This window comes from Zonotrichia albicollis, chromosome 10 (genome assembly GCF_047830755.1).
Source record: "Zonotrichia albicollis isolate bZonAlb1 chromosome 10, bZonAlb1.hap1, whole genome shotgun sequence".
Classification (NCBI taxonomy): Eukaryota; Metazoa; Chordata; class Aves; order Passeriformes; family Passerellidae; genus Zonotrichia; species Zonotrichia albicollis.
Window position 1 is genome coordinate 35,440,108 of NC_133828.1, and position 19,628 is coordinate 35,459,735.

Below are 19,628 nucleotides of genomic sequence, written 5' to 3' on the forward strand. Positions count from 1 at the left end.
CCAGAGCTTGGCTGCTGAGGGATATCTTCCATCCCTTGGAGCACTTGGTGACTGCACACAGACCCTCTGCTCTTGTAGTTATAGGGTACCTGTCTTGTTATGGGCATGGCTCAAAACTAATACAGCAGAACTGTGGAGCTCAACAGACACCTGCAAGTGCCCTAGAAAATATTTAATGGATTGTTCCATCAATTAACTGTCCAAGAAAGGAATTGTGAGCCAACTCAGTGCATTCCAAATCACAGTTGTGTGAAAAAAAGTTAACACAGAGCACAGCTCTTCCTCCTGGCAGCCATCCAGTTATTAATTTCCATGTATCAGCTGTATCTCAATGGGCTTGGTCTTCCGCCCACTATTTCTATTTATTTGTTTTCCATTCATTTCCACTAAAATTAAAACTCAAAGCCTTCCAGAGAGAATGGAAAACAAACATGCTGAACCAATACTGCTGCCCACATACAACCAACAGAAACCCCTGCACTTTTTCCTCCTTTGCAGTGAGGCAAGATCTCATTTTTAAGACTCTGGCCTTTCATCTGAAAAATAGCACAGGTAGCTATGGCATTAGCACAGTCTCAAATTCTTGTTTCAGACACATCAGTAACTGAAAAGCCAAAGGTTATGAACTTATTTTTAAAATGATACAAATTACAAAATACCTTCATTTAAAATTACAGTATTTAAATCCTATTTGCAACAGCACAATCAATAGGATCCAACTCTTGATGTACAGGAAGGGATTTTTATTAAGTAAAATGCACTAAAATAAGGCTTTGGTCTTTTTCAGTCTTTTTCAAATGTTTTCCTTCCTTAAAAACATACACAAGTGAGTGCATAGTGCAGATATGAGTCTGGTTGAATATGTAATTCTTCTGCTCGTTACCTAAAAGGATTTCCTTCCTCCAATAAAGAGAGTTTCCAGTTCTGTGTTTATAGCATCATCAGGAATTACATCATCCTCCATAAACTCATCTCCAAGCTTCTTCCACCATGGCCAACGAGTGTGTTTTAGCATAGTGTTGTGGGCTTGTCTTGCCTTGGTAGCTACAGGGATTGATCGACTCATAAAGGCACCAATATCTTTTTCTGTGGTCTCTGCTAAACCTGGAGCATCTGCAAGAACAGGAAGAAAAGTTTTCTGTATTTTGTTTGTGGTTTTATAAGTATTAAAAAAAAAAAAGAAAAGGAACACTACCCTCCCACTTCCCACTGTCCTAAGCCACTCCTTTCCTTGCGCTGGCATTGCAATTTTATGACTACGTGATAAATCATAAATCTGATTGGAGTGGCAATCCAAATAAAGGCTAATCTGACAAAAGAAATACATAATGGGGTAGAAAGAAGAAAGGGGAAACATGGACTACTTCTTTCAGGTGCAGTGGTGGTATCCACCAAAATGACTTCTTGTGGAAGCATAACCTCAGAGGATATCCTGGTCACTACTGTGGATCAGTGCTCCTGGTGCAGGGTGACATCAGCTTGGTGTTTCCACTGCTCTGGTGCAGCAGCCTTGTGGTTTCCCTGCTTGGGAGACGCAGTGTAAGTGTGTTGCTGATTTGCCTGCTCAGGGAGTGATGAGCTGCAGTGACACAGCACGTGACAGACTAATGGAATTCAGTAACTTGCTGAATTCTGCCCAGCTTGGGTGCTCTCTGGTGGCTGCAGTTTGCTACTCTTGCTTTTTCATGCAGCCACTTGTCTGGAATTAAGATAGCACAGTAGTGAATTCTGTTTCACTTAAAGCCAGGCCAAGAAAATGAAAACATGGAAATTGCAGCTCAAAGATTTCCCTTTTCATCAGGAAGGGGTGAGAGTGTTTTAACCAGCAGCTTACTCACAACATGAGAAAACAAACCAAAGGAAAACAAATGTGGGTGAATAGGTTGTGTGAGACCCCCTTTTTAAGAAATTCTAATGCCTGTTAGAGGGCTATTGCTTTTCTTGTGAACATATCAGACAGAGACTTCCAGCAGAATAAGATGCTCCTTGAAAAACAGGTGTTTATCCTGAACCTACAGCAGCACTTGGATAATCTCTAACAAAGCCTGGATCTCAAGATAAGGCACATGGCAAAGAAAGATATTTCAGTTTTGAAATGAGGTTTTACCACTGCTCACTCTAATTTTCCCTGTAAATTGGTTTAATCCAGATGGCAATCAAAGCCATGAGCAGAGCAGTCACATACTCATTAGCAGCTCCACATCGGTGTTGACCTGAGCCAGCAAAGCCTCTCTCCTCTGTGCTGCTCTCTGATCCAGCCTGTTCCTCAGCAGGAACTGTGCCAGCTTTGCCTGAGCCTGCACATGCAATTCTTTACTCCTTTCTTCTGACATTTGGGAAGCCTGGAGGAAAATAAGTTTGTTACCATTAGGAGCTGGTTATTTTAAAACTTCTGGGGGTAGAATAATGCCTAAACAAGGAATGCAAATGCTGTTCCTAATTGTTAACTTTGTAATTTTGCTTCCTCTGCAACTCTCTTCAAAATTATCCATCATCATGTATATAAATTTTCCAATTACCATTTGCTTTGACACTTTTTATTAGATTAATGGTTAAAATCCCCAATGTCCTAGTGCCTTGCTGCCAAACAAGCAGGGTTGATACATACATACCTCAAATGGATTATCTTGATCATAATTTATGAAGATGAATATATTTCATCCCTACAGTATTTTACGTTGCATCATTAATGCAAATTATGAAATGACTAAGAAACAGACCGGATGCAATTTGATGTAGTCATCCACCTTCTGCTGCAAAGCTAGTCTCTGCTCATCAGTCAGTCCCCTGGGTTCTTTCCAAGGAGAGAGAGGTCTCCTCCTCCTTCGTTTCTCCAAGAATTTACAAGCCTTTGTAAGGAACATATGAGAATATAACAATCACAGAGAGGAAATTTGTCTTCCCGTTTTGTTCTATAAACAATCATAGAAAGTGTTTCAGTACTGCATCTGTTAACACCTAAATGCAGCCATGATGTTGAAAAGACAACAGACAAGGTCAGCATGAACACTAAATAGTAACAACACTCATAATAAGTGAGTGACTCATCTGTAGTATGGTGACATTCCAATCCTGGGTTTCAAAGAAGCAGCTTTTATACTTTTGTTGCAAGACTATATTAGGCTTTGTAGCCTATACAAGCTTTAACCCTTTAAAGCAACTTGTGTCTCTAGACTATCACCCCCAAGTAATTTTTTAATAACTTATGGCTACATTGACAGTAAGAAAATAAACAGTTTTATGAGGCTTCACAACAATCCACTCAGTCCTATCTACTGTTAGACCAAAGTATAAATACTTACTGCTCTTTGAATGATGACAGCTGCCTTATACTCCTTAAGAGATTGTTTCTGCTGATGAAAAATTCTTCTTGCTCTATACCCTCGCCAGAATCTCTGGATAGTTAATGCTGATTTCTCCTCCATTTCCTGCATGTATTTATTCACCTGACCTACAAAGGTAACAAAAATCCACAGTTAGAAGACTGCAGGTTATGTTCTCTTAACAATTTAGAGAGCACCAAAAAAACTTGGGTGCTCTCAGTTAAAAGCCCCCCTTTCCCCAGGGTGTCCTGGCTGTGGGTCAAATCTTGCAGATCACAGCTGCAATGGAGCTTTGTAACACAAGAAAACTGTCTCTCCCTTTCTCCTGCACCATTTTGAAGGCACCAGATCTTGATCAGTAGTTACTGAGCCCTGGGGGAATTAGCACATTCTCTTTCAGATAATTGGGTCAGGAGAAGAGACAGTAAGACTACAGTCCAAAGAGACATGCAAGATTGGGAAATAGATTTGGGGAAATTGTTCCTAAGGACACCTAGACACTTTAATCTTCTGTTATAGTTTAATATAAATCATACTGGCATGGACAACTTCCAGTAAGGCCAGCTGTCGTTCATGGAAGAGTCTCATGGCCCTCTGTCTCTGAAGTTGCATTTGCAGTTTTAGAGCTTCATCTTCCTTCTGTTTTGTTAAATGCTGCAGCTCCTGTTCCCGTTTAGCTCTGCAATACACAAATACATTAACAATTACCTAAAGTTGTCAATTTCTTTAAGGTATCTCTCCTTTTCTTTGTGTTAAGTGGTCCAGCATTGAGAAAGAAAATCCACAAAACAATCTGCTATGCCAGCTGTTGGCTGCAGAATGACACCAAGCAATGCGAAGTCTTCTGCAGACTAACAAATTACCACACTATCTATAGCCACAAAAAACTCTGAACCACTCTACAAAATCAAAGTGTAAATCTTTACTCAGGATAAAGTTCTAAGGGCTCTGAAGGGAATGATGCTTCATGTGGGACATTTACAGCCAGAATGAACTGGAACAACAATTTTGATTCTATCATTTGCTGAAGAGGTAAAGCAACATTAGCCATCTGCTCCAGTACCCACCTTTTCCAGTCCATCCATCAGCATGCATGGCACCTGCTTCCCACAATACAAACAATTATTTTTGTACTGACTGCGAAAGGAGATCAGAATGTTGGCTGCCAAGCCTCACTTCTTAATTTTTAAGGGATTTCTTTTTCTCCAGGAAATACACACAGACACATTTGGTCCATCAACTTTGTTAGAGAACACTAGGAAAGAATTTTTTTGCAAATTCTTCCTGATCTGTTTTAGATGTGATGTTAGGGTGTTGCCCTGCTGAGCACTGGAAAACTTGCAGCAGAAGCTTCACAGATGAGACAGTTGAAAACTCTGCAACTGGCCCTGGAGTGTTCAAGCTACTAACAACATGTACATCAATGAAATACACAGCAATATATCAATATAGAGACTAACATAAAATACCTAATATACTGATGTATTGATACTAATAATTACTGAGACCACTTGGCCATGGTCTCAGTGAAGTATGAGGAGGTGTGAGCTAAAGCTCCTCCTCCCTTCACTGCCCCTTCTCATCCCAATGGACCCAACCTAGCAGCTTAAATCTGAGAATGTACAACTCTACCCCACAACAAGGTAACAATGGGGCTTCTCTGTTCCTACTGCAGCAAAATCACTTCCCCACTCAGAACATGAGCCCCTCACTGGGCCCACAGCCCAGGGTTCTGCTCTCCTCTAGCCCTTTTCTGGGGACAATGAAAGAGGTGCTTTAAGCACTAGGAAAGAAAACCAACCAATGGACAAAGCAGAAGTATAAGGGATGCCAGAGGAGGAAAATGTCCACAGACTAGACCTAATGTCCAAGTAATTCTGCTATTGCTGCATGGCACATACCTTTAGACTCACAGTACTAATGAGCTATTTGTGTTTCCCATCACTAGTATAAATTGAGCTATAATTTTTCCACCAACCATATCTTCTCTTTAGTCTCTAAAACTGGGAGAGATTGGGATGGAAACTGTTGTGTGAAAGAGATGCTCTGGATTTGAAGATCTGACCTCAACAGATAAAAAAGCCTCCACCACAATCTGACAGACAATAATCCTTTTACAACTGTAATGCAGACTTGAGATGTGCCCACACACCGACCTACAGAGACAGATCATGACACATGTGATTATATCAGAATGGTTTCAAGGAAATTAAAGGTTTTCAGCCCACACATTTCTACAAATTAAGGCTGTAAGTTTTTACATTTTTAATTTAGGTAATTAAATGTTAATCCAAATATTATATTTCTAAGACAAATGAAGTCACAGGATCAAACAAGACTTTTGTTCACATTTTTTTGATAAAACTTTTAATATTTTGCCCATCAATTTTTATCAGCTTCACTAGGCTGAAAACTACAAAAATGTTTCATGAACTTCTCAGATGCACATCTGTGAAACCAAAAGTGTCTGTCAGTTATTTAAATGATTCTTTAGTACTGATTCTTTCCTATGTAGTCTGCAAAACACATTTGTTCTCTGTTTCTCCTAATGATAAGATATATTTGCTTGCACAAGACCACACTGTGACAGGGAACTGCCTCTGAACTAAAGTAAAACATACACAGAGTAAGATCCAAGCTTCCTTCTGCAGTTCATTGCACAGAGCAGCCTCCCTCTGGTCATCTCTTTCAAAATATAAAATGGTTTCATTTTTGATGCATTATTAATAAAAATTATTGCCATTTAAAATGTCTTACAATTAGCTATGTAATAGTGAACTAGCTTCAAGCAGAGACCACAGGCTTTAACATTCACTGAGGAGATATTTCTGAAACCACCGTTTCAAAAGTTTATAACTTGCAGAGCTTTCTGCAGCTGCAGGTGAGCAAAGTTTGGAGTTTCAATCTCGGCACTATTGAACCACACTCGTTCTAAAATAAATCTGTGAACACAACCAGGACCTGACTGCTAAAAATTAAAAAGTACTCTTAAAAGCTCTTCTACAGTCATGTTTACAGTATTCCAAACACTATGTTTCAGTGTAATGTTTTGAGGTAGACAGAAGAAAACCAACACTGGCACTGTACAGTTCTGTATTTGCTCAGTACACTGGGACTGAGTGAGCCATGAACACACACAGCTGTAAGGACATTAATAAGTTTCCATTCCTCTCAATATTAAACAAACACTTTCAAAAGTCCACTTAAATGACTTGAGAGCTACCTAAAAGGCACAGACTAATGCTTACAATATTGAAAATATGACACAAAGGAGTCAAGCAGCTTGGTGATGGCTGATAGTCTCACCATCCTTTCCCTGCTGCTTTTCCATGTTACATCTTAGCCTATCATCCAAAATTTCTGGGCTATAAGTTTAGCTTGCAGGCTTGCAAGGTGCCTTATGAGGGAAGGAATATTGTTTTCAAGTGCATGGTGGAGTAAAAGGGAGTGACAAGGATGTCTGACTCCATCACAAAAGTGTAGTGACCAGTGGCCCTCAACAGACACACTGCTTGCCCCTGGAAATCTTTCAGAATTTTAAAACTACACCTTAGATAGTCCAATATCCTCTTAAGGCCAGTCTAGACAATAAAGCATAGTTGTTTGCTTTGTATTGCTTTGGTTACATGCAATGTGATTGGACAGTGATTTATAAGATCTACTTTTGACACAATAATGATCAATGTGCAAAAAAAGTTTGAAAAAACTTGCTGTGGAGTCTACAGTTGACTTTAATTCCTTAACCCATGTTAAATTCAAACGAAATTCCTCAAAACAGTTAGCCTAACACATGCTAACATTACTGCTGCAGTGTTATTCAAGTGAGACAAGCATTATTTACATAGCTTCCTTCTTCTCTGCTGCTCCAAGGCAGAGGATACTGTTTCTAGGTCACTGAAGTAACTCTGCTTTTGCGAGCCAAAGATTTAAAAATTAATGAAGAACAAGGTCTTGCAAGCACTACACTGGCACTGTGGGCCAAGCACTATGGGACTTGGTTTCTGCAGCAGTCTGGCATGTGCAAGCTCCATGGTAGCTCCAAGGTAATTTACAGAACAATTGTGTGTCAAGTTAACTGTTAACCAGTTATCTGTCCTACCACCAGTACATCATCTTCTAGTGCTGTTTGGTGCAATGGGAGGGATAGAGACCATCCAAATAGAGACAATTAGGGCCATGGAATGTAGGATGTAGAAGGACAGGCAAGGTGTGTTTAGCCTAAAGGAAGGCAAATCTGTCTCTCACTACCTAAAGAAGTGTTAGAGAGCAGACATAGCCAGACTTATGGGGGTGCTCAGAAAAAGGACAAGAGGCAGTGATAAAGAGTGCAACAAGGAAATTCCCACTGCCTGTAATGGAAGAATTCTTCACAAGGCAAATCGTCCAGCACAAGGAAAGGGATCAAGTGAGATGGTAGGATCTCCATCCTTGGAGACCTCTAAACCTGGATGTGGCTCTGAGCATCCAGATCCCATTTTGAGGCAGGCCTACTTCAAACAGGACACTGAATTAGATGATCTGAATTCTTCCTCTTCCTTTGTGACTTGAGAAAACCCACCCCAACTCAAACCTTCATACTAGATCCTGTTCTTTACTGCTTTTCACAAAGTCATACTGTTTACCTGAAGCTTCTCTGTAAAGTGACCACTGCTTGGGGCAGCTTTTTCAGCCTTTTCCTTGTCTGAAATCCCCGCCACGCTGCCTGGATCACACAAGCTGCTTCATGCTGCTTCTGAAATTAATAAAAATTAATAGAAATTAATAAAACAGTTGGTAGAATACTGTCTATGCATAAAAAACCACTTTATTACTGCTTGCATAATTGAACAATCTCAACATTTGGCCAAACCCCATCAGTTTTCAAATGCATCAAATTGGAGAATTTAAGGCCTTATGAGACAGTTATTACCATGAACTCCATACTTGCCCCAAAAGCAGATAATCTGACCTGTATTGATGCTGTCTGTGATAAACAAAGGAATCTACAGCACAAATATATATATATGTAAAATCAACATGAAAAATTCGTATTTAAAACACCTGAAGCACTTGATATTTCAAACAGTGATTCAATCAAAATACTTGCACTAGAGAGGACAGAAAGACAACTTTGGAGAAAGAGCAGTAGGAAAAAATATTACATTTGCAGTATGATCAGAAGTCACTGAAATGCAAACATGAAAAAAATCTATTCTATTCTTAAATGGATTTTAGAAAACACCACAAACAAACTGAATCACAAAACACCCTGCTCTGTTGAAGATGAAAGCAGGTCTCTGCAAACAACATTTTCATTGATGTATTGTCTCTGAGAAACCTGCATGTAAATTTTTTTTAAGATGCTCCTGAAACACACATTGTCTCTTTCATTGGGAACACAGTCCAGGTGGTGTTCTTACTGCACATTTTCTGTATATGACTTAGTTCTATGTAAATGCTGCCTAGAATTCAGAGATCTAAATTTGTAACACTGATGTGAGAAGGCCAGATGCAGTTATTTTAATCTGATAGTTAGCAAAAAATTATTTTTCCCCTATGATTTTATTGAAATCTATGGTGAATCTCCACAGAAAGCCAATCTCTTGAGTCACAGTCCCATATTTTAATGACTGAGCAATTTCTTGATGTTTTAAAAAACAGCAATAAAATAATTTCAAAAAGGCAATTAAAAATAATTAACATAGTGAAATAATAAGACAGGTTTGAAAAGTTTCTACAAAGTGATATAGTAAATCCCTTCTAAACATACAGAAATCACATGTAAATAGGATTTCACATCTAAATAGGATTTTACATCTGAAAGTCACATTAAACTTAATCACCTGCATTTCTCCTTTTCCACTGGATTGTTCCAAATACAGCAGGTCCAAGAGTTGATTGACCTCCCTGTCAAATCCTTTGCCAGTCCACTGTTTACTTAAAAGCTCTTTTAATCCTAAGAGAAAGAGAAGATGCTAATTCAGTAACGTGAATTTACCCTTTCAGGCTCTCAAAGCAACAAACTGTGAATCAACAAATTAAATCTGATTCTATGTGCAAAGAAGTGTGAGAGTTGAAGACCATCAGCCATCTTTGAGTGTCAATGCATAATCTTATCAAAGAATGCCTGGTGCTCCAACTATTACAAAGAAGTATTATCCAGTGATTTTCTATGTCCAAGTCAGTATTGTGTTTATATCACTGACAGTCAAATTACCAATGTACTTTCAGTATCTTATCAGTAAGTCATTGAAAGGTGCTAAAAAGAATTCAAAGCACCACACAAGTGCTGGGTGTTGCTAACACTCTTTTCATATTTTTCATAATAAAATTTATTTATTTCCAGCTGGAATTGTTTGATGTCTGCACAGCATCATTTAACTTGAGTGCCTGTGCATCATCCAATCCATGAGACAAAAGAGCTGAGTTTGCAGTAGCTAAAAAGCACCCTTGTGCTCCCCCCACAACACACACACACTCCCTATGCAAGTAGCCATGTGCTAAAATGTTTGTATCAGACAAATCCCAGAGCCTAAGGGCTCTGCAGGGAGTTGGAGGGAAGAGAAAGGAGGTCAGGAAGGATGTGCATGCTTGCCTCCTGAAGAACTGCAGATTCAAGTAACTTTTCCATCTTCAAATTATTGTCCATAAACCTATTCATACACTGGGAACTCCAACACAACACTCACATGTACTTACAGGATCTGGAGCACACAGAAATGGCACCTCTGTGGCACCATGTGCACCATTGTAGAAAAACAAACACAGGTAAACACTTCAGGAGAGACAGGCAGGACTCCAAATGGGTGTCCCAAGGCTGCCTGAGTCCTGCAAAAGCAGGGAGCCAGGCTACCCAAGAGAGCTCCCTCACACAAGTGCTGTGGGTCTCACACAACCACTTGCCAGTCTCTACAGACTACACAGCCCTATGCTCCTTGTGGCTACTGGCAGGGAGCACCTCCAGAGTGCCTCACAGATGTGTCAGCCCATGCAGGACAAAAGGCCAGGCCCTCCAGGGAACCTGGCACAGCGGCTGTGCTGGTCCTGGAGGTGCCCTCAGCTCCAGCAGGCCTTCACTGGCAAAGCTCACACCAAAGCACCTCACTCTGCCACTGTGAAGCCAAGGGGCTTCAGTCAGATGACCAGATGGTGGAAATGCTGTAATGCTTTCTCTGTTGCTTTTATTCCTCAAAGTCTGTAAAGGACTCCAAAGCCCAAATTAAAACTAACAGAAGGATTCTAACTTAAAAAAAAAATAGAGAAAAAACACAATTTTTTTTCTTTTCTTAGTGGAAAGAGGAAACATGCACAGTTCTAAATTACTGTGGCATACTGTTATTCTAGAGCAAAATAAAGCATCCTTTGATGGAGACCTACACAACTTCAAACAAGCCAGTATTCTACAGCTGGGATGATCAGACCATCAAGGCAGCTTCCCAAGAATCCACAATGTGATAGCAGCCTTAGGCACACTATACTTAATTCCACAATACAAGGAATCCCTCCTCTCAGTTCTGTAGGCAAAAGGGTGGCAAAGCTGTTCATCTGGTCCAGAAATTTATGTAGCTGTTACTCTATAATAAGTAGTCAGCACAAGTGAAAAAAATGGAAATTGGACATTTTGCCCTGCATTTCTTTTTACTGTCTTTGTCCTCTAAGGACTGAGGCTGCTCACAAGTAGTTTTGACCCACAATAACATCCAAACAAAAAAGACATGAAGACATGGCAGATATTATGCCTGTTCCTTAGTCTCCATGGGCATGATAGAGTGCAAAGGGTTTCCTGGAGCTTCCTGCTATGCTAGAGACAGAAACATTAAATGGGACACCTCATTAAGGAATGAATAACATAGAACAAATTATACACATACTCAGCCTTATCATATGAAGGCATTGAGACAAAATGATAAATTAATCTCATGAATTCCTGGAAAGAGCTCATTCCAATTACTTGGACATCGAAAGACAGCCAGCTCCTGGATAGCTAAACAGCCCCCATCAGATGAGCAGACCTGCAACAGCCAGGGTCAGCAGGTCACTAAGTAAAACTTTCATGCTGTGGATTAGTGAGCCTTAGCCTGTGGCAGATGTGACACAGGGCCCTCTAACTGTGGCAGTGCAGGCACCCTGCCAGTGCATCCCTCAATAACCAACCTGCACAGGGAAACAGAAAGAAGCAAAAGCCCATCAAATAAGAAATCACAATCAACTTTAAAAGACAAGTTGCCACATGCAGAGTCCTCAGTACACAGAAGAAAATAAATCTAGGGAACAGAAAGAGGTGCAGTACCTTAAACTGCAATGAAAATGAATAGAAAGGGAAAAACCCACAAAGCAACGTGGCATTGCAGTTTCCACCTGTACTGGAGAGTTACTGAACCACAATGGGAAATTTCTGTCTTTTTATTTTCACAGGGAATGCAAGAGGAGGCTCAGTGACCAGTCCCATGCATGTTTACAAACCTTTGTAGCGAGCTGTGAGTAACTGCACAAGCTGCTTGCAAGATTTTGCCACTAATAACAACAGTTTTGTGGCAGCACTTCCTACAGCAGGATTGGTGGTAGAGGACAGCTTATAAACAAGTTCATCCAAGACAGAGTGAAGGGTCTCTTCTTCAACTTGAAGCAAGACAGAACTTTAAAAAGAATAAAAAAAAAAAAGGGGGAATAGGACAGAAGTGTTAATTGAAAAACATGAGCTTTTTAACAGTGACTTATTTAGCTATGTCAGGCTATATCCAGCAAGCCAAGATGCCCAGCTAGCTGGAACAGGAATATGATCCAGACAGTACTACTGTTTCAATCAACTAATTACCACTCCCTCAATGTAAGAAGAATAAAATCCCAGCTTTTTAATATTTTTAATTTCTACTACAAAGACTAGGGGGGAAAAAACCCCCAAACAGTAAAACACAACAATGCTTGCAAATGAAAAGATTTTATTTTACCAAGCAGTAATGAGCTACCTTTTATATTTATTATTAAGAAAAATAATGATATGAAAACAACCAACCTATTGACCCTCAAAATATTGTGTAACACAGACATCATTACAATTGCTGTTTCAACATCATCTGTTATTAACAACTGCAGGAAGCGATCATTTTGTAGTACTGCAAAGAAAACCAAAAACAAGCAAACAAGAAATCGTGAATTTAGAACAGACTTGAAAATACCATAAACTAAATAAACTTCATCATAAGTCATAGCAAGTAAACCCAGACACTGTTTCTGGAACAAACTCCCTCATTTATAATTCTTACACTGAAACTTACTGAGATAACTAAACTACTTTAACCTCCAAAAAACATGGTGAATCCTGGTTTTTTCTGCCTTTGGACGTCCCTCAGATATTGAGGTTGCAAGGGAATGAAAGCTTTAAACCCCTTTATGCAACAATAGTACCCTTTTCTTACAACAACAGTGGAATTAACACTGAGGTAACAAAATCCAGAAAAGTTAAGGACCTCAAACCTCAAAGTTTGTTACCCCAGATTATTTAATGCAAGTACACTGATGCCATTAAAGCACCATCTTTTTTATCCCAGTGTATCACTGGCTATGTATTCAGTAATTTTTCTGACCATTTGTGTTTTTAGTTATATATCTTAGGATCCTTTTAGTTTTTTTCCAATACTAGAAACAAAACCAAATTCTGCTTTTCAGAATCAGTGCGATTAACATCAGTTTAAATGAAAGCTTCTTTTGGTCAGAAATATATAGTGAAGTTTGTTAGATATTTGTAAAATTTCTTGTCATGTAAAAAACTTCAGAAATCAGTCTCCAAATCTATCTACTTATCAGGGTTAGCAATGTACTCTGGTCAAATTTCTGCATATTTTAATCACATACAGGAAAAGATCAATTGTCTCTTATTGGGAAAGAAAAACCCCAACAACCTGATTTTTAAAAGGTATAGACTTACAAAGAGAAATTACAGGATGACACTTTTAAATGTTTATCTCTGAAAGACTAGAAGGGGAACTCTTGAGTATTTCCCTTTAGTGGATATTTACCATTTCAGATATTGCTGTTGAGCTGACTACTTGAAAAGACTGATTTAACACCTACTCAGGCTTAGAAGACTAGGTGGAGATTAACTTAAGAATGAATTTTGAAACTTGTAGTTGCCATAAATAAATGTTCAGGTGTTCTGTGGGTTGACATTTCCCTTACCACGTGCTGCTAGTTGGATATGCCCACCGAACAGCCAGCAGATGGCATCAGTTACTGTTTGGAACCAGTGTAAAAAGTCTTGTTTTTCTTTATCCTAAACAAGAGAGAAGTAGGTAAAAACATGTGTATTTATCTTCATTAAGGACCTCATCTTGATGTCATGGGAAGGTTTGTATGCCTCAGGAATTTGGCGACCAAACTTCCACCAAATTTCCAAATGAAGTTGGTGAAACTGTAGGAACTAGTTGAAAAAAAAAACAAAACACCCTAACTTGTGAAACATTTGAGGTCAGAGATCAGTGAAGAAGATCTTAAGATACTAAAAAAACAAAAGCATCCATTTGGGAAAAACAATCACAACAACGAGAGAGAAATCTTGTTTACGCCTTAAAAATATTTGATAGCAGTGGAGAGATAAGACAAATGATAGCTTAGCAAATATGCATCACAGATTTAATGCACTAAGTGGGAAATATATTACTTTAAAGAAGAGGGGGGAAATAAAAAAGGTATGAAGTGGCCAAGGACACAGTCAAAATGAAAAAGGTTCCTGATAACTGGTATGGTGAAGCTTCAGAAGCACCTCCTAGCTGGAGGTGTGGGAGCAAACACCAAACCACTATAAAGCTGAAATTTGATCTGTTTGCCAAACAGACTACATCATGTGCTTACCTGTGATAGCACTGGACTGGAAAAAAAACATAGAATCAATCACAGAATGGTAGGAAAGGACCTAAAGTCCATCCTGTTCCAGCCCCACTGCCATGGGCTGGGACACTTAACAGTGGACCAGATTTCTCAGAGCTTCACTGAGCCTGGCCTCGAATGCTTCCACAGATGGAGCACCCACAGCTTCTCTAGGCAGCCTGTCCCAGCACTTTACCATCCTGACAGCACAGAATTTCTTCCCAATACCTAATTTAAACCTTCCCCTTTCGGTGTCAAGCTCCTTCTTTCAGTGTCACCCCTTATCCTGTCACCACCTGCCCTTGTAAAAAGTCCCTCCATCTGTCTTGTAGCCCCTTTAGGTACTGGGAGGTGACATAAGTTCTTCTCAGAGACTTCTCCTCTCCAAGCTGAACAACCCCATCTCTCAGCCTTTTTTCACTGCAGAGGCGCTCCAGTGCTCCCCTCTGACCAGCAGGAATTCAGGTTTTAGCATGTGAATGCACATACCGATGCACATTCCAGTCTGTATTCCAAGTGTGAATCACAGACTACTGGAAATCTGGAATATTGGTGTGTGGAACAGCAAAAGGGTTTTTGACAGTACTTCACTGCTGACAAATGTTGCTACAAAGCACGTGGTCAGACATCCCACATCAATTCAGCATCCACAAAGGAAACCCTGGGAAGCCTAGTCCTAGATCCCAGCTGGAGCCCCAGCCCTCAGTCAACGTTTAACTTTGTATTTGGTCCAGACTGACAAGGAGAAATACAAAATAACAATAATATGTTAAGCTGTAATATTATCTGTTCTGTGTTTTGGCAACATGTCAGTTTCTGAAAGCTATTTCACTACTTCCCTTGACTTCAAAAACTAGTGCAAAAAGCAAAAAGAGTTGAATAAATTTTAAATCTCTACTGGTAGAGTGGGATTTCCAAAATTCCACTGAGCAAGCATCAAGTCTGGGTGCCCAGTCACCTCTGAGACCATGAAGTTTAAAAGCCAAAGTACTAATTACAATGTAGACTGCATTTGCATTCAAAAGAAATCTTTGCCCACAAGCATGACTCAAGTAGCATGTAGGCTTAGACATAATAAGAAAGTATGGGGGAAATTACATATTGTGGATAAGAGTCTGCTGGGATGTCATTTAGGAAGCTTCCTTGTCAAGCACAAAATGCACTTCTCAAGTGCTGCACTAACAGAAACTATGTCATTGCACTGATGCTTTCTGGGAATTGATTGTCTGTGGTGTCTATCACAATACTTTGCAGGAAAACTTTGGCTAAGTGCAAGAAGCCAGTGAGCCAAGAAATGAGATAGTGTGGAGAAGTGGGGATATTAAAAGAAACTGTCAGAATCCATGAAAATGGTAATTTAAATTATCCGTGGGTTTTTGCTTGTTGGGGGTATTTTTCCTTCTGATTCTAGAACTCAGAAGACTCCAGAGGCATAAGGGAACCTCACTGAGTAAAACCCTTCTTCATTGCAAAAAAGGAGGAAAATGTGAGAAAGTGTTTAAATCTATAAATTCATGAAGTCTGCCTTTGGCATTCTCCATTTGCAAGTTCAGAAACAGTGAGCATTCTTGGAATTTTTTTTGCCAATTATGCAGCAGAAACTGAACGACAAAACAAACTTCAACAAATCTGATTTAAAATCTTAGGACTCCCTAAACCATTTTTTCTAAAGCTGAATAAAATGAGTGAGAACTAAGTCATTATGAAGGCTGAACTAATGATATGCAAAGTTAAGACACTACCATGACTGCTGTCTTTTGTAGGGCTTTGTATAGTGGTTTTGCACAAGTCATGGAGAAAATGCTGCACAATTACAGATTTCAGCTTCAGAGCTCGGAGGCATAAGAAAAACTACTGCAATTTCTAGAAAATAAATTTTCCTAATACTATGCCCCTAGAATAATATCCTACTTATCCAATATGCAGAAAGTTTGCAGGCATTCTCTGCTTTTTTAACCATGAAATGTAAATACCTTGATTGCTCGGATAAATCGTGCTTGCAAGCGTTTTCCCAAAACCAGCAGGCTGTCTATAACTGAAGGAAGAAACTTCCTGTAAAATTCCTCAGGATCTTCTTTCACCTCTAGCCCTACACAACAATGACTGAAATGGCATAAAACAAAACAAAACAGAAAAAAGGGAAAAAAGTCAACCTGAATAGTCAAAGGCCTGTTTGAACAGCTTTGAATGAATGTCACGTCATCAGAGAAATGCTTCAGTGGCATGGGACAATTCCCCCTGAACAACAGCTCTCTGCTGTGACTGCCTCCAAGGAAGAGCAGCCACTGGCAGGTTGGAGACCATATTGCTACTTATTATGGCATTTCCCAGTTCAAAACAAACATATCCAACACACTTTCTCCTTTAGCTTCATTGAATCTGTTCAGGCTTGTTCTATATTCTAGGGAAGGGCTCTTATGGTCATAAGAAGGGGAAAAAAAAAGGCAAAATAGAAAGGTAGAAAAAAAACCTGATAAAGGAAGACCAATGATGAAGAGGGTGCACATTTGTCAGTAAAAATATGTATAAAAAATATACCACAAAACCTTCAGTGAGCCTGTCTACAACTTTTCTCAAACTGAGGAAGGCATGTGGGCTAGAAATCAGTTCCTCAGATCTCAGCTGTCTTATTTTACTCACCACAACACGTCAGTTGTTTCTGGAAGACTTTTTACAAGAAACTGCATGTTTTACAACTGATAAGTTGTTTCAATTCTGCACTCAGCACTGATACCAGTGCAACAAAAGAGTCTTCCTGACTTTTTATGAATTTTGCTTTCTGATATCTTATCTAGGCTATATTAACATTTTGGGAATGCACACACATAAAGCTGTCTACCAAAGCCCTTGGAAAACAAATTCTAGGCATGAGGCTGAGAATCTTCTAGCTACAAAAGGACATTTTTAGAGCTAAAATAAATTTCAGTATTCTCTGCAACTGAAACAGCTTTTAGGGGATGATTTAAGCATCACACTACTCTGGTGATAACTCTTGCATCCCTTACTGAAATTCCTTGCCTTAAAAATTCATACTGCAGATATGGCATAAATAAGAGATGGTCACATAATTACTTCATGCCTTAGAATTTTACTCCTTAGTTAAGCCAAAACTAAACTTGAGGAAAATTTAAAATGTATTATTTTTCCTGATATTTAAAATTGAGATTGGATCACTGGGGGTTTGAGTTTGAAGTTTTCTTATTTACAATACCATTCTCACAATATTACTACATCAGGTTATCTAGTCTGTATGAACTGTGTCATCTATTATATTTAAAAATGTAAGTAGATACTTCAAATTGGTATACTAAATAAATATTTAAATACAGTCAGGCCAAGCATTGAGTCAATCAGGTTGAAGATATTTGCAAGATGAAATCTAAGCAAACAAAATAACATTTTTTTAAATAGCTACAATTCAAAATGATATAATCACTGGGTAAAAACTGCTGCACTAGTGAGTACTGTCCACAAAAAAAGGTAAAGCCAACACAAACCCTGTTCCCACCATATAGTTCCCCCAGCTCAATGAAGCACGATGCAAATGAATAAAACAGGACCAATTAGGCCATGCCTGACCCCTCTGCTCTTGACTGCTTCCCTGCACTTTAACCCTGGCCTTTCCTGAACAACAAGCCTTGTTCTGGATGGGAGCCAATGTATTACAGCTTGAAAAGAGAAAGAACAAGATGAAAGGACAGAAAGAAAACTGGAAGCCCTCTTCTTAGCCTTTTTTTTTTTTTTTTTACCTCAGTATCTCTGCTAGCTGGGCAGCAGTAGCCCAGGCTCCATGCAGCTGAGAGTGGTCTTGCTTAAGGACCAGCAGGCAGTACTGAGTAAGACCATAGTCATATATATCTTGCTTAATTTTATTTGATTCTTCACATCCTAAGGAAGGACTGCTTAAAATTCCTGTGGGAATAAAGTGGGAGAGAGACAAAGAAAAACGTAAGATTCTGATGTGCAGGGGTTTTTCCATTTTTCTAAAATATATACTCTAAGAAGAGTATATGTACACAGAGCCAGGATCCAGGGTTAAAGTTAATTGTAAAAGTGCTAACAACACCATTAAATATTTTGTCAGCAATTTCTGCTGCTACAGCTACAACTCATTTGTAAAATTATACGACAATTGGGAAGGGATAGCTAAACTTAGGTTTCCATTTTCTCTCTACATATTTAGTAGCAAAACATACATTACCTGGGATATGAACCATTTGTATGAATTTCCTAGGCTAGAAAAAACCACAACCACTGGGAAACATATAGCTTCCTTATAATTACATCTCAATTTAGAACAGGACCTGACTTGTTTCAACCATTCCTATGAGCAGTGGCTGTGTAGCAGAAGGAAATACAGGGAAGTCACACAGGAGTTCATGATCTTGTTTCTGTGTAGATTTAAAAACTGAATATGGACAACCACCCTGGCTCTCTGCCCAAAGAGCACTGGGAGAAATGATTTGACCAAGTGTAAGATTCTTGCCTGTATCAGCAGGAAAAGAGCCCACATTATCAGCGTGACAGCTGAAAAGCAGAAAAAAATTCTGTCCATTTGCTCCTCAGCTCCTCCTCCTTATTTTTGCTAAGTCAGACGCCACTCTCAGGAAAACCTGCTTCCTTACAGAGTTTCAGAACAACTTTCTGTATTTAAGGAGGTAGACGGAAGAATGACTGGCTATAGTTCGCCAGCTCATAATTTTATTTTAGGAACGGCACTAATTACCCTTTAACTTCAGCAGCAGCAGGGGGATGTCCTGTTCACTGCTCTCAGTGATCTGAGCAGCCAAGGCCAGGACCTGGGGGTCCGTGCCCGCCATGGGGAACAGCCAGGAGCGCACACCACCATCGATTCCAGCCTCTTTCCTTTTTATGTTAACGCGTGGGGTCCTCACGCCACTACTTCATCCCAGCTCCTGCAGCACAGCTGGAAGCCTCGGGCTGCAGGACTCCCCCTGAGAAAGGAAACAAACATGGAGGAAGCCCCACTCGCGCCCCCTCCCGAGGCCGCAGGCCGCCGGACCGGCTCTGCCGGCAGGGCGCACCTCCGGCCGGGCAGCCTGAGCGCGGCCCCACGGCGCGGGCAGCAGGAGCGGCCTCACCTCACCTAGGGCCGGGGAAAGGGCAGAGGGAGCGGTGCCCTCTCCCAGCGGCGCCGCTGTCCCCGGGAGCGGCGGCGCCGGTGCCGCGCAGCCCCCAGCCCGCGGGGCCCCTCGAGGCGCTCTGAGCGGACCCGCACGCACTCCCAGCCCCGCTCACCGCCGCGCGGGGGCTCCCCCACTGCGGGGAGGGGAGGGAGGGGGGACTGGAACGCCGAGCCCGCCGTCTCCAACGCGACGGCTCCCCCACGCCCCCCTCCCCTCGCAGCTGTGTGGTCGCGGCCTCTCTCCGCCAACCAGCACTCTCCCCTGCGGGAGGAGGGTGCATTTGCATATCCGCGTGCGGGCTGGCGCCTCCGCCATC

General features: G+C 40.4%; 1 protein-coding gene across 3 annotated transcripts; it reads right to left on the reverse strand.

The window, feature by feature from the left end:
• Nucleotides 1–704: 704 nt before the first annotated feature.
• Nucleotides 705–19,567, reverse strand: IQCB1 (IQ motif containing B1). Of its 3 annotated transcripts, none has more exons than XM_074548788.1 (14): nt 19,273–19,567; nt 18,892–19,120; nt 17,915–18,077; nt 16,139–16,268; nt 13,479–13,572; nt 12,316–12,415; nt 11,766–11,938; nt 9,146–9,258; nt 7,946–8,055; nt 3,860–4,002; nt 3,303–3,451; nt 2,721–2,849; nt 2,186–2,342; nt 705–1,113 (listed from the first exon to the last, which is right to left on the reverse strand). In XM_074548788.1, exons 2-14 carry the CDS (start codon nt 18,983–18,985, stop codon nt 884–886), a joined length of 1,785 nt encoding a protein of 594 aa, XP_074404889.1. In that variant the 5' UTR covers nt 18,986–19,120; nt 19,273–19,567; the 3' UTR covers nt 705–883. The 3 variants fall into 3 exon arrangements, with proteins under 3 accessions (XP_074404889.1, XP_074404890.1, XP_074404891.1); XM_074548789.1 differs by having other exon boundaries at nt 19,268–19,567; XM_074548790.1 differs by having other exon boundaries at nt 19,425–19,565.
• Between the last annotated feature and the right edge of the window lie 61 nt (nt 19,568–19,628).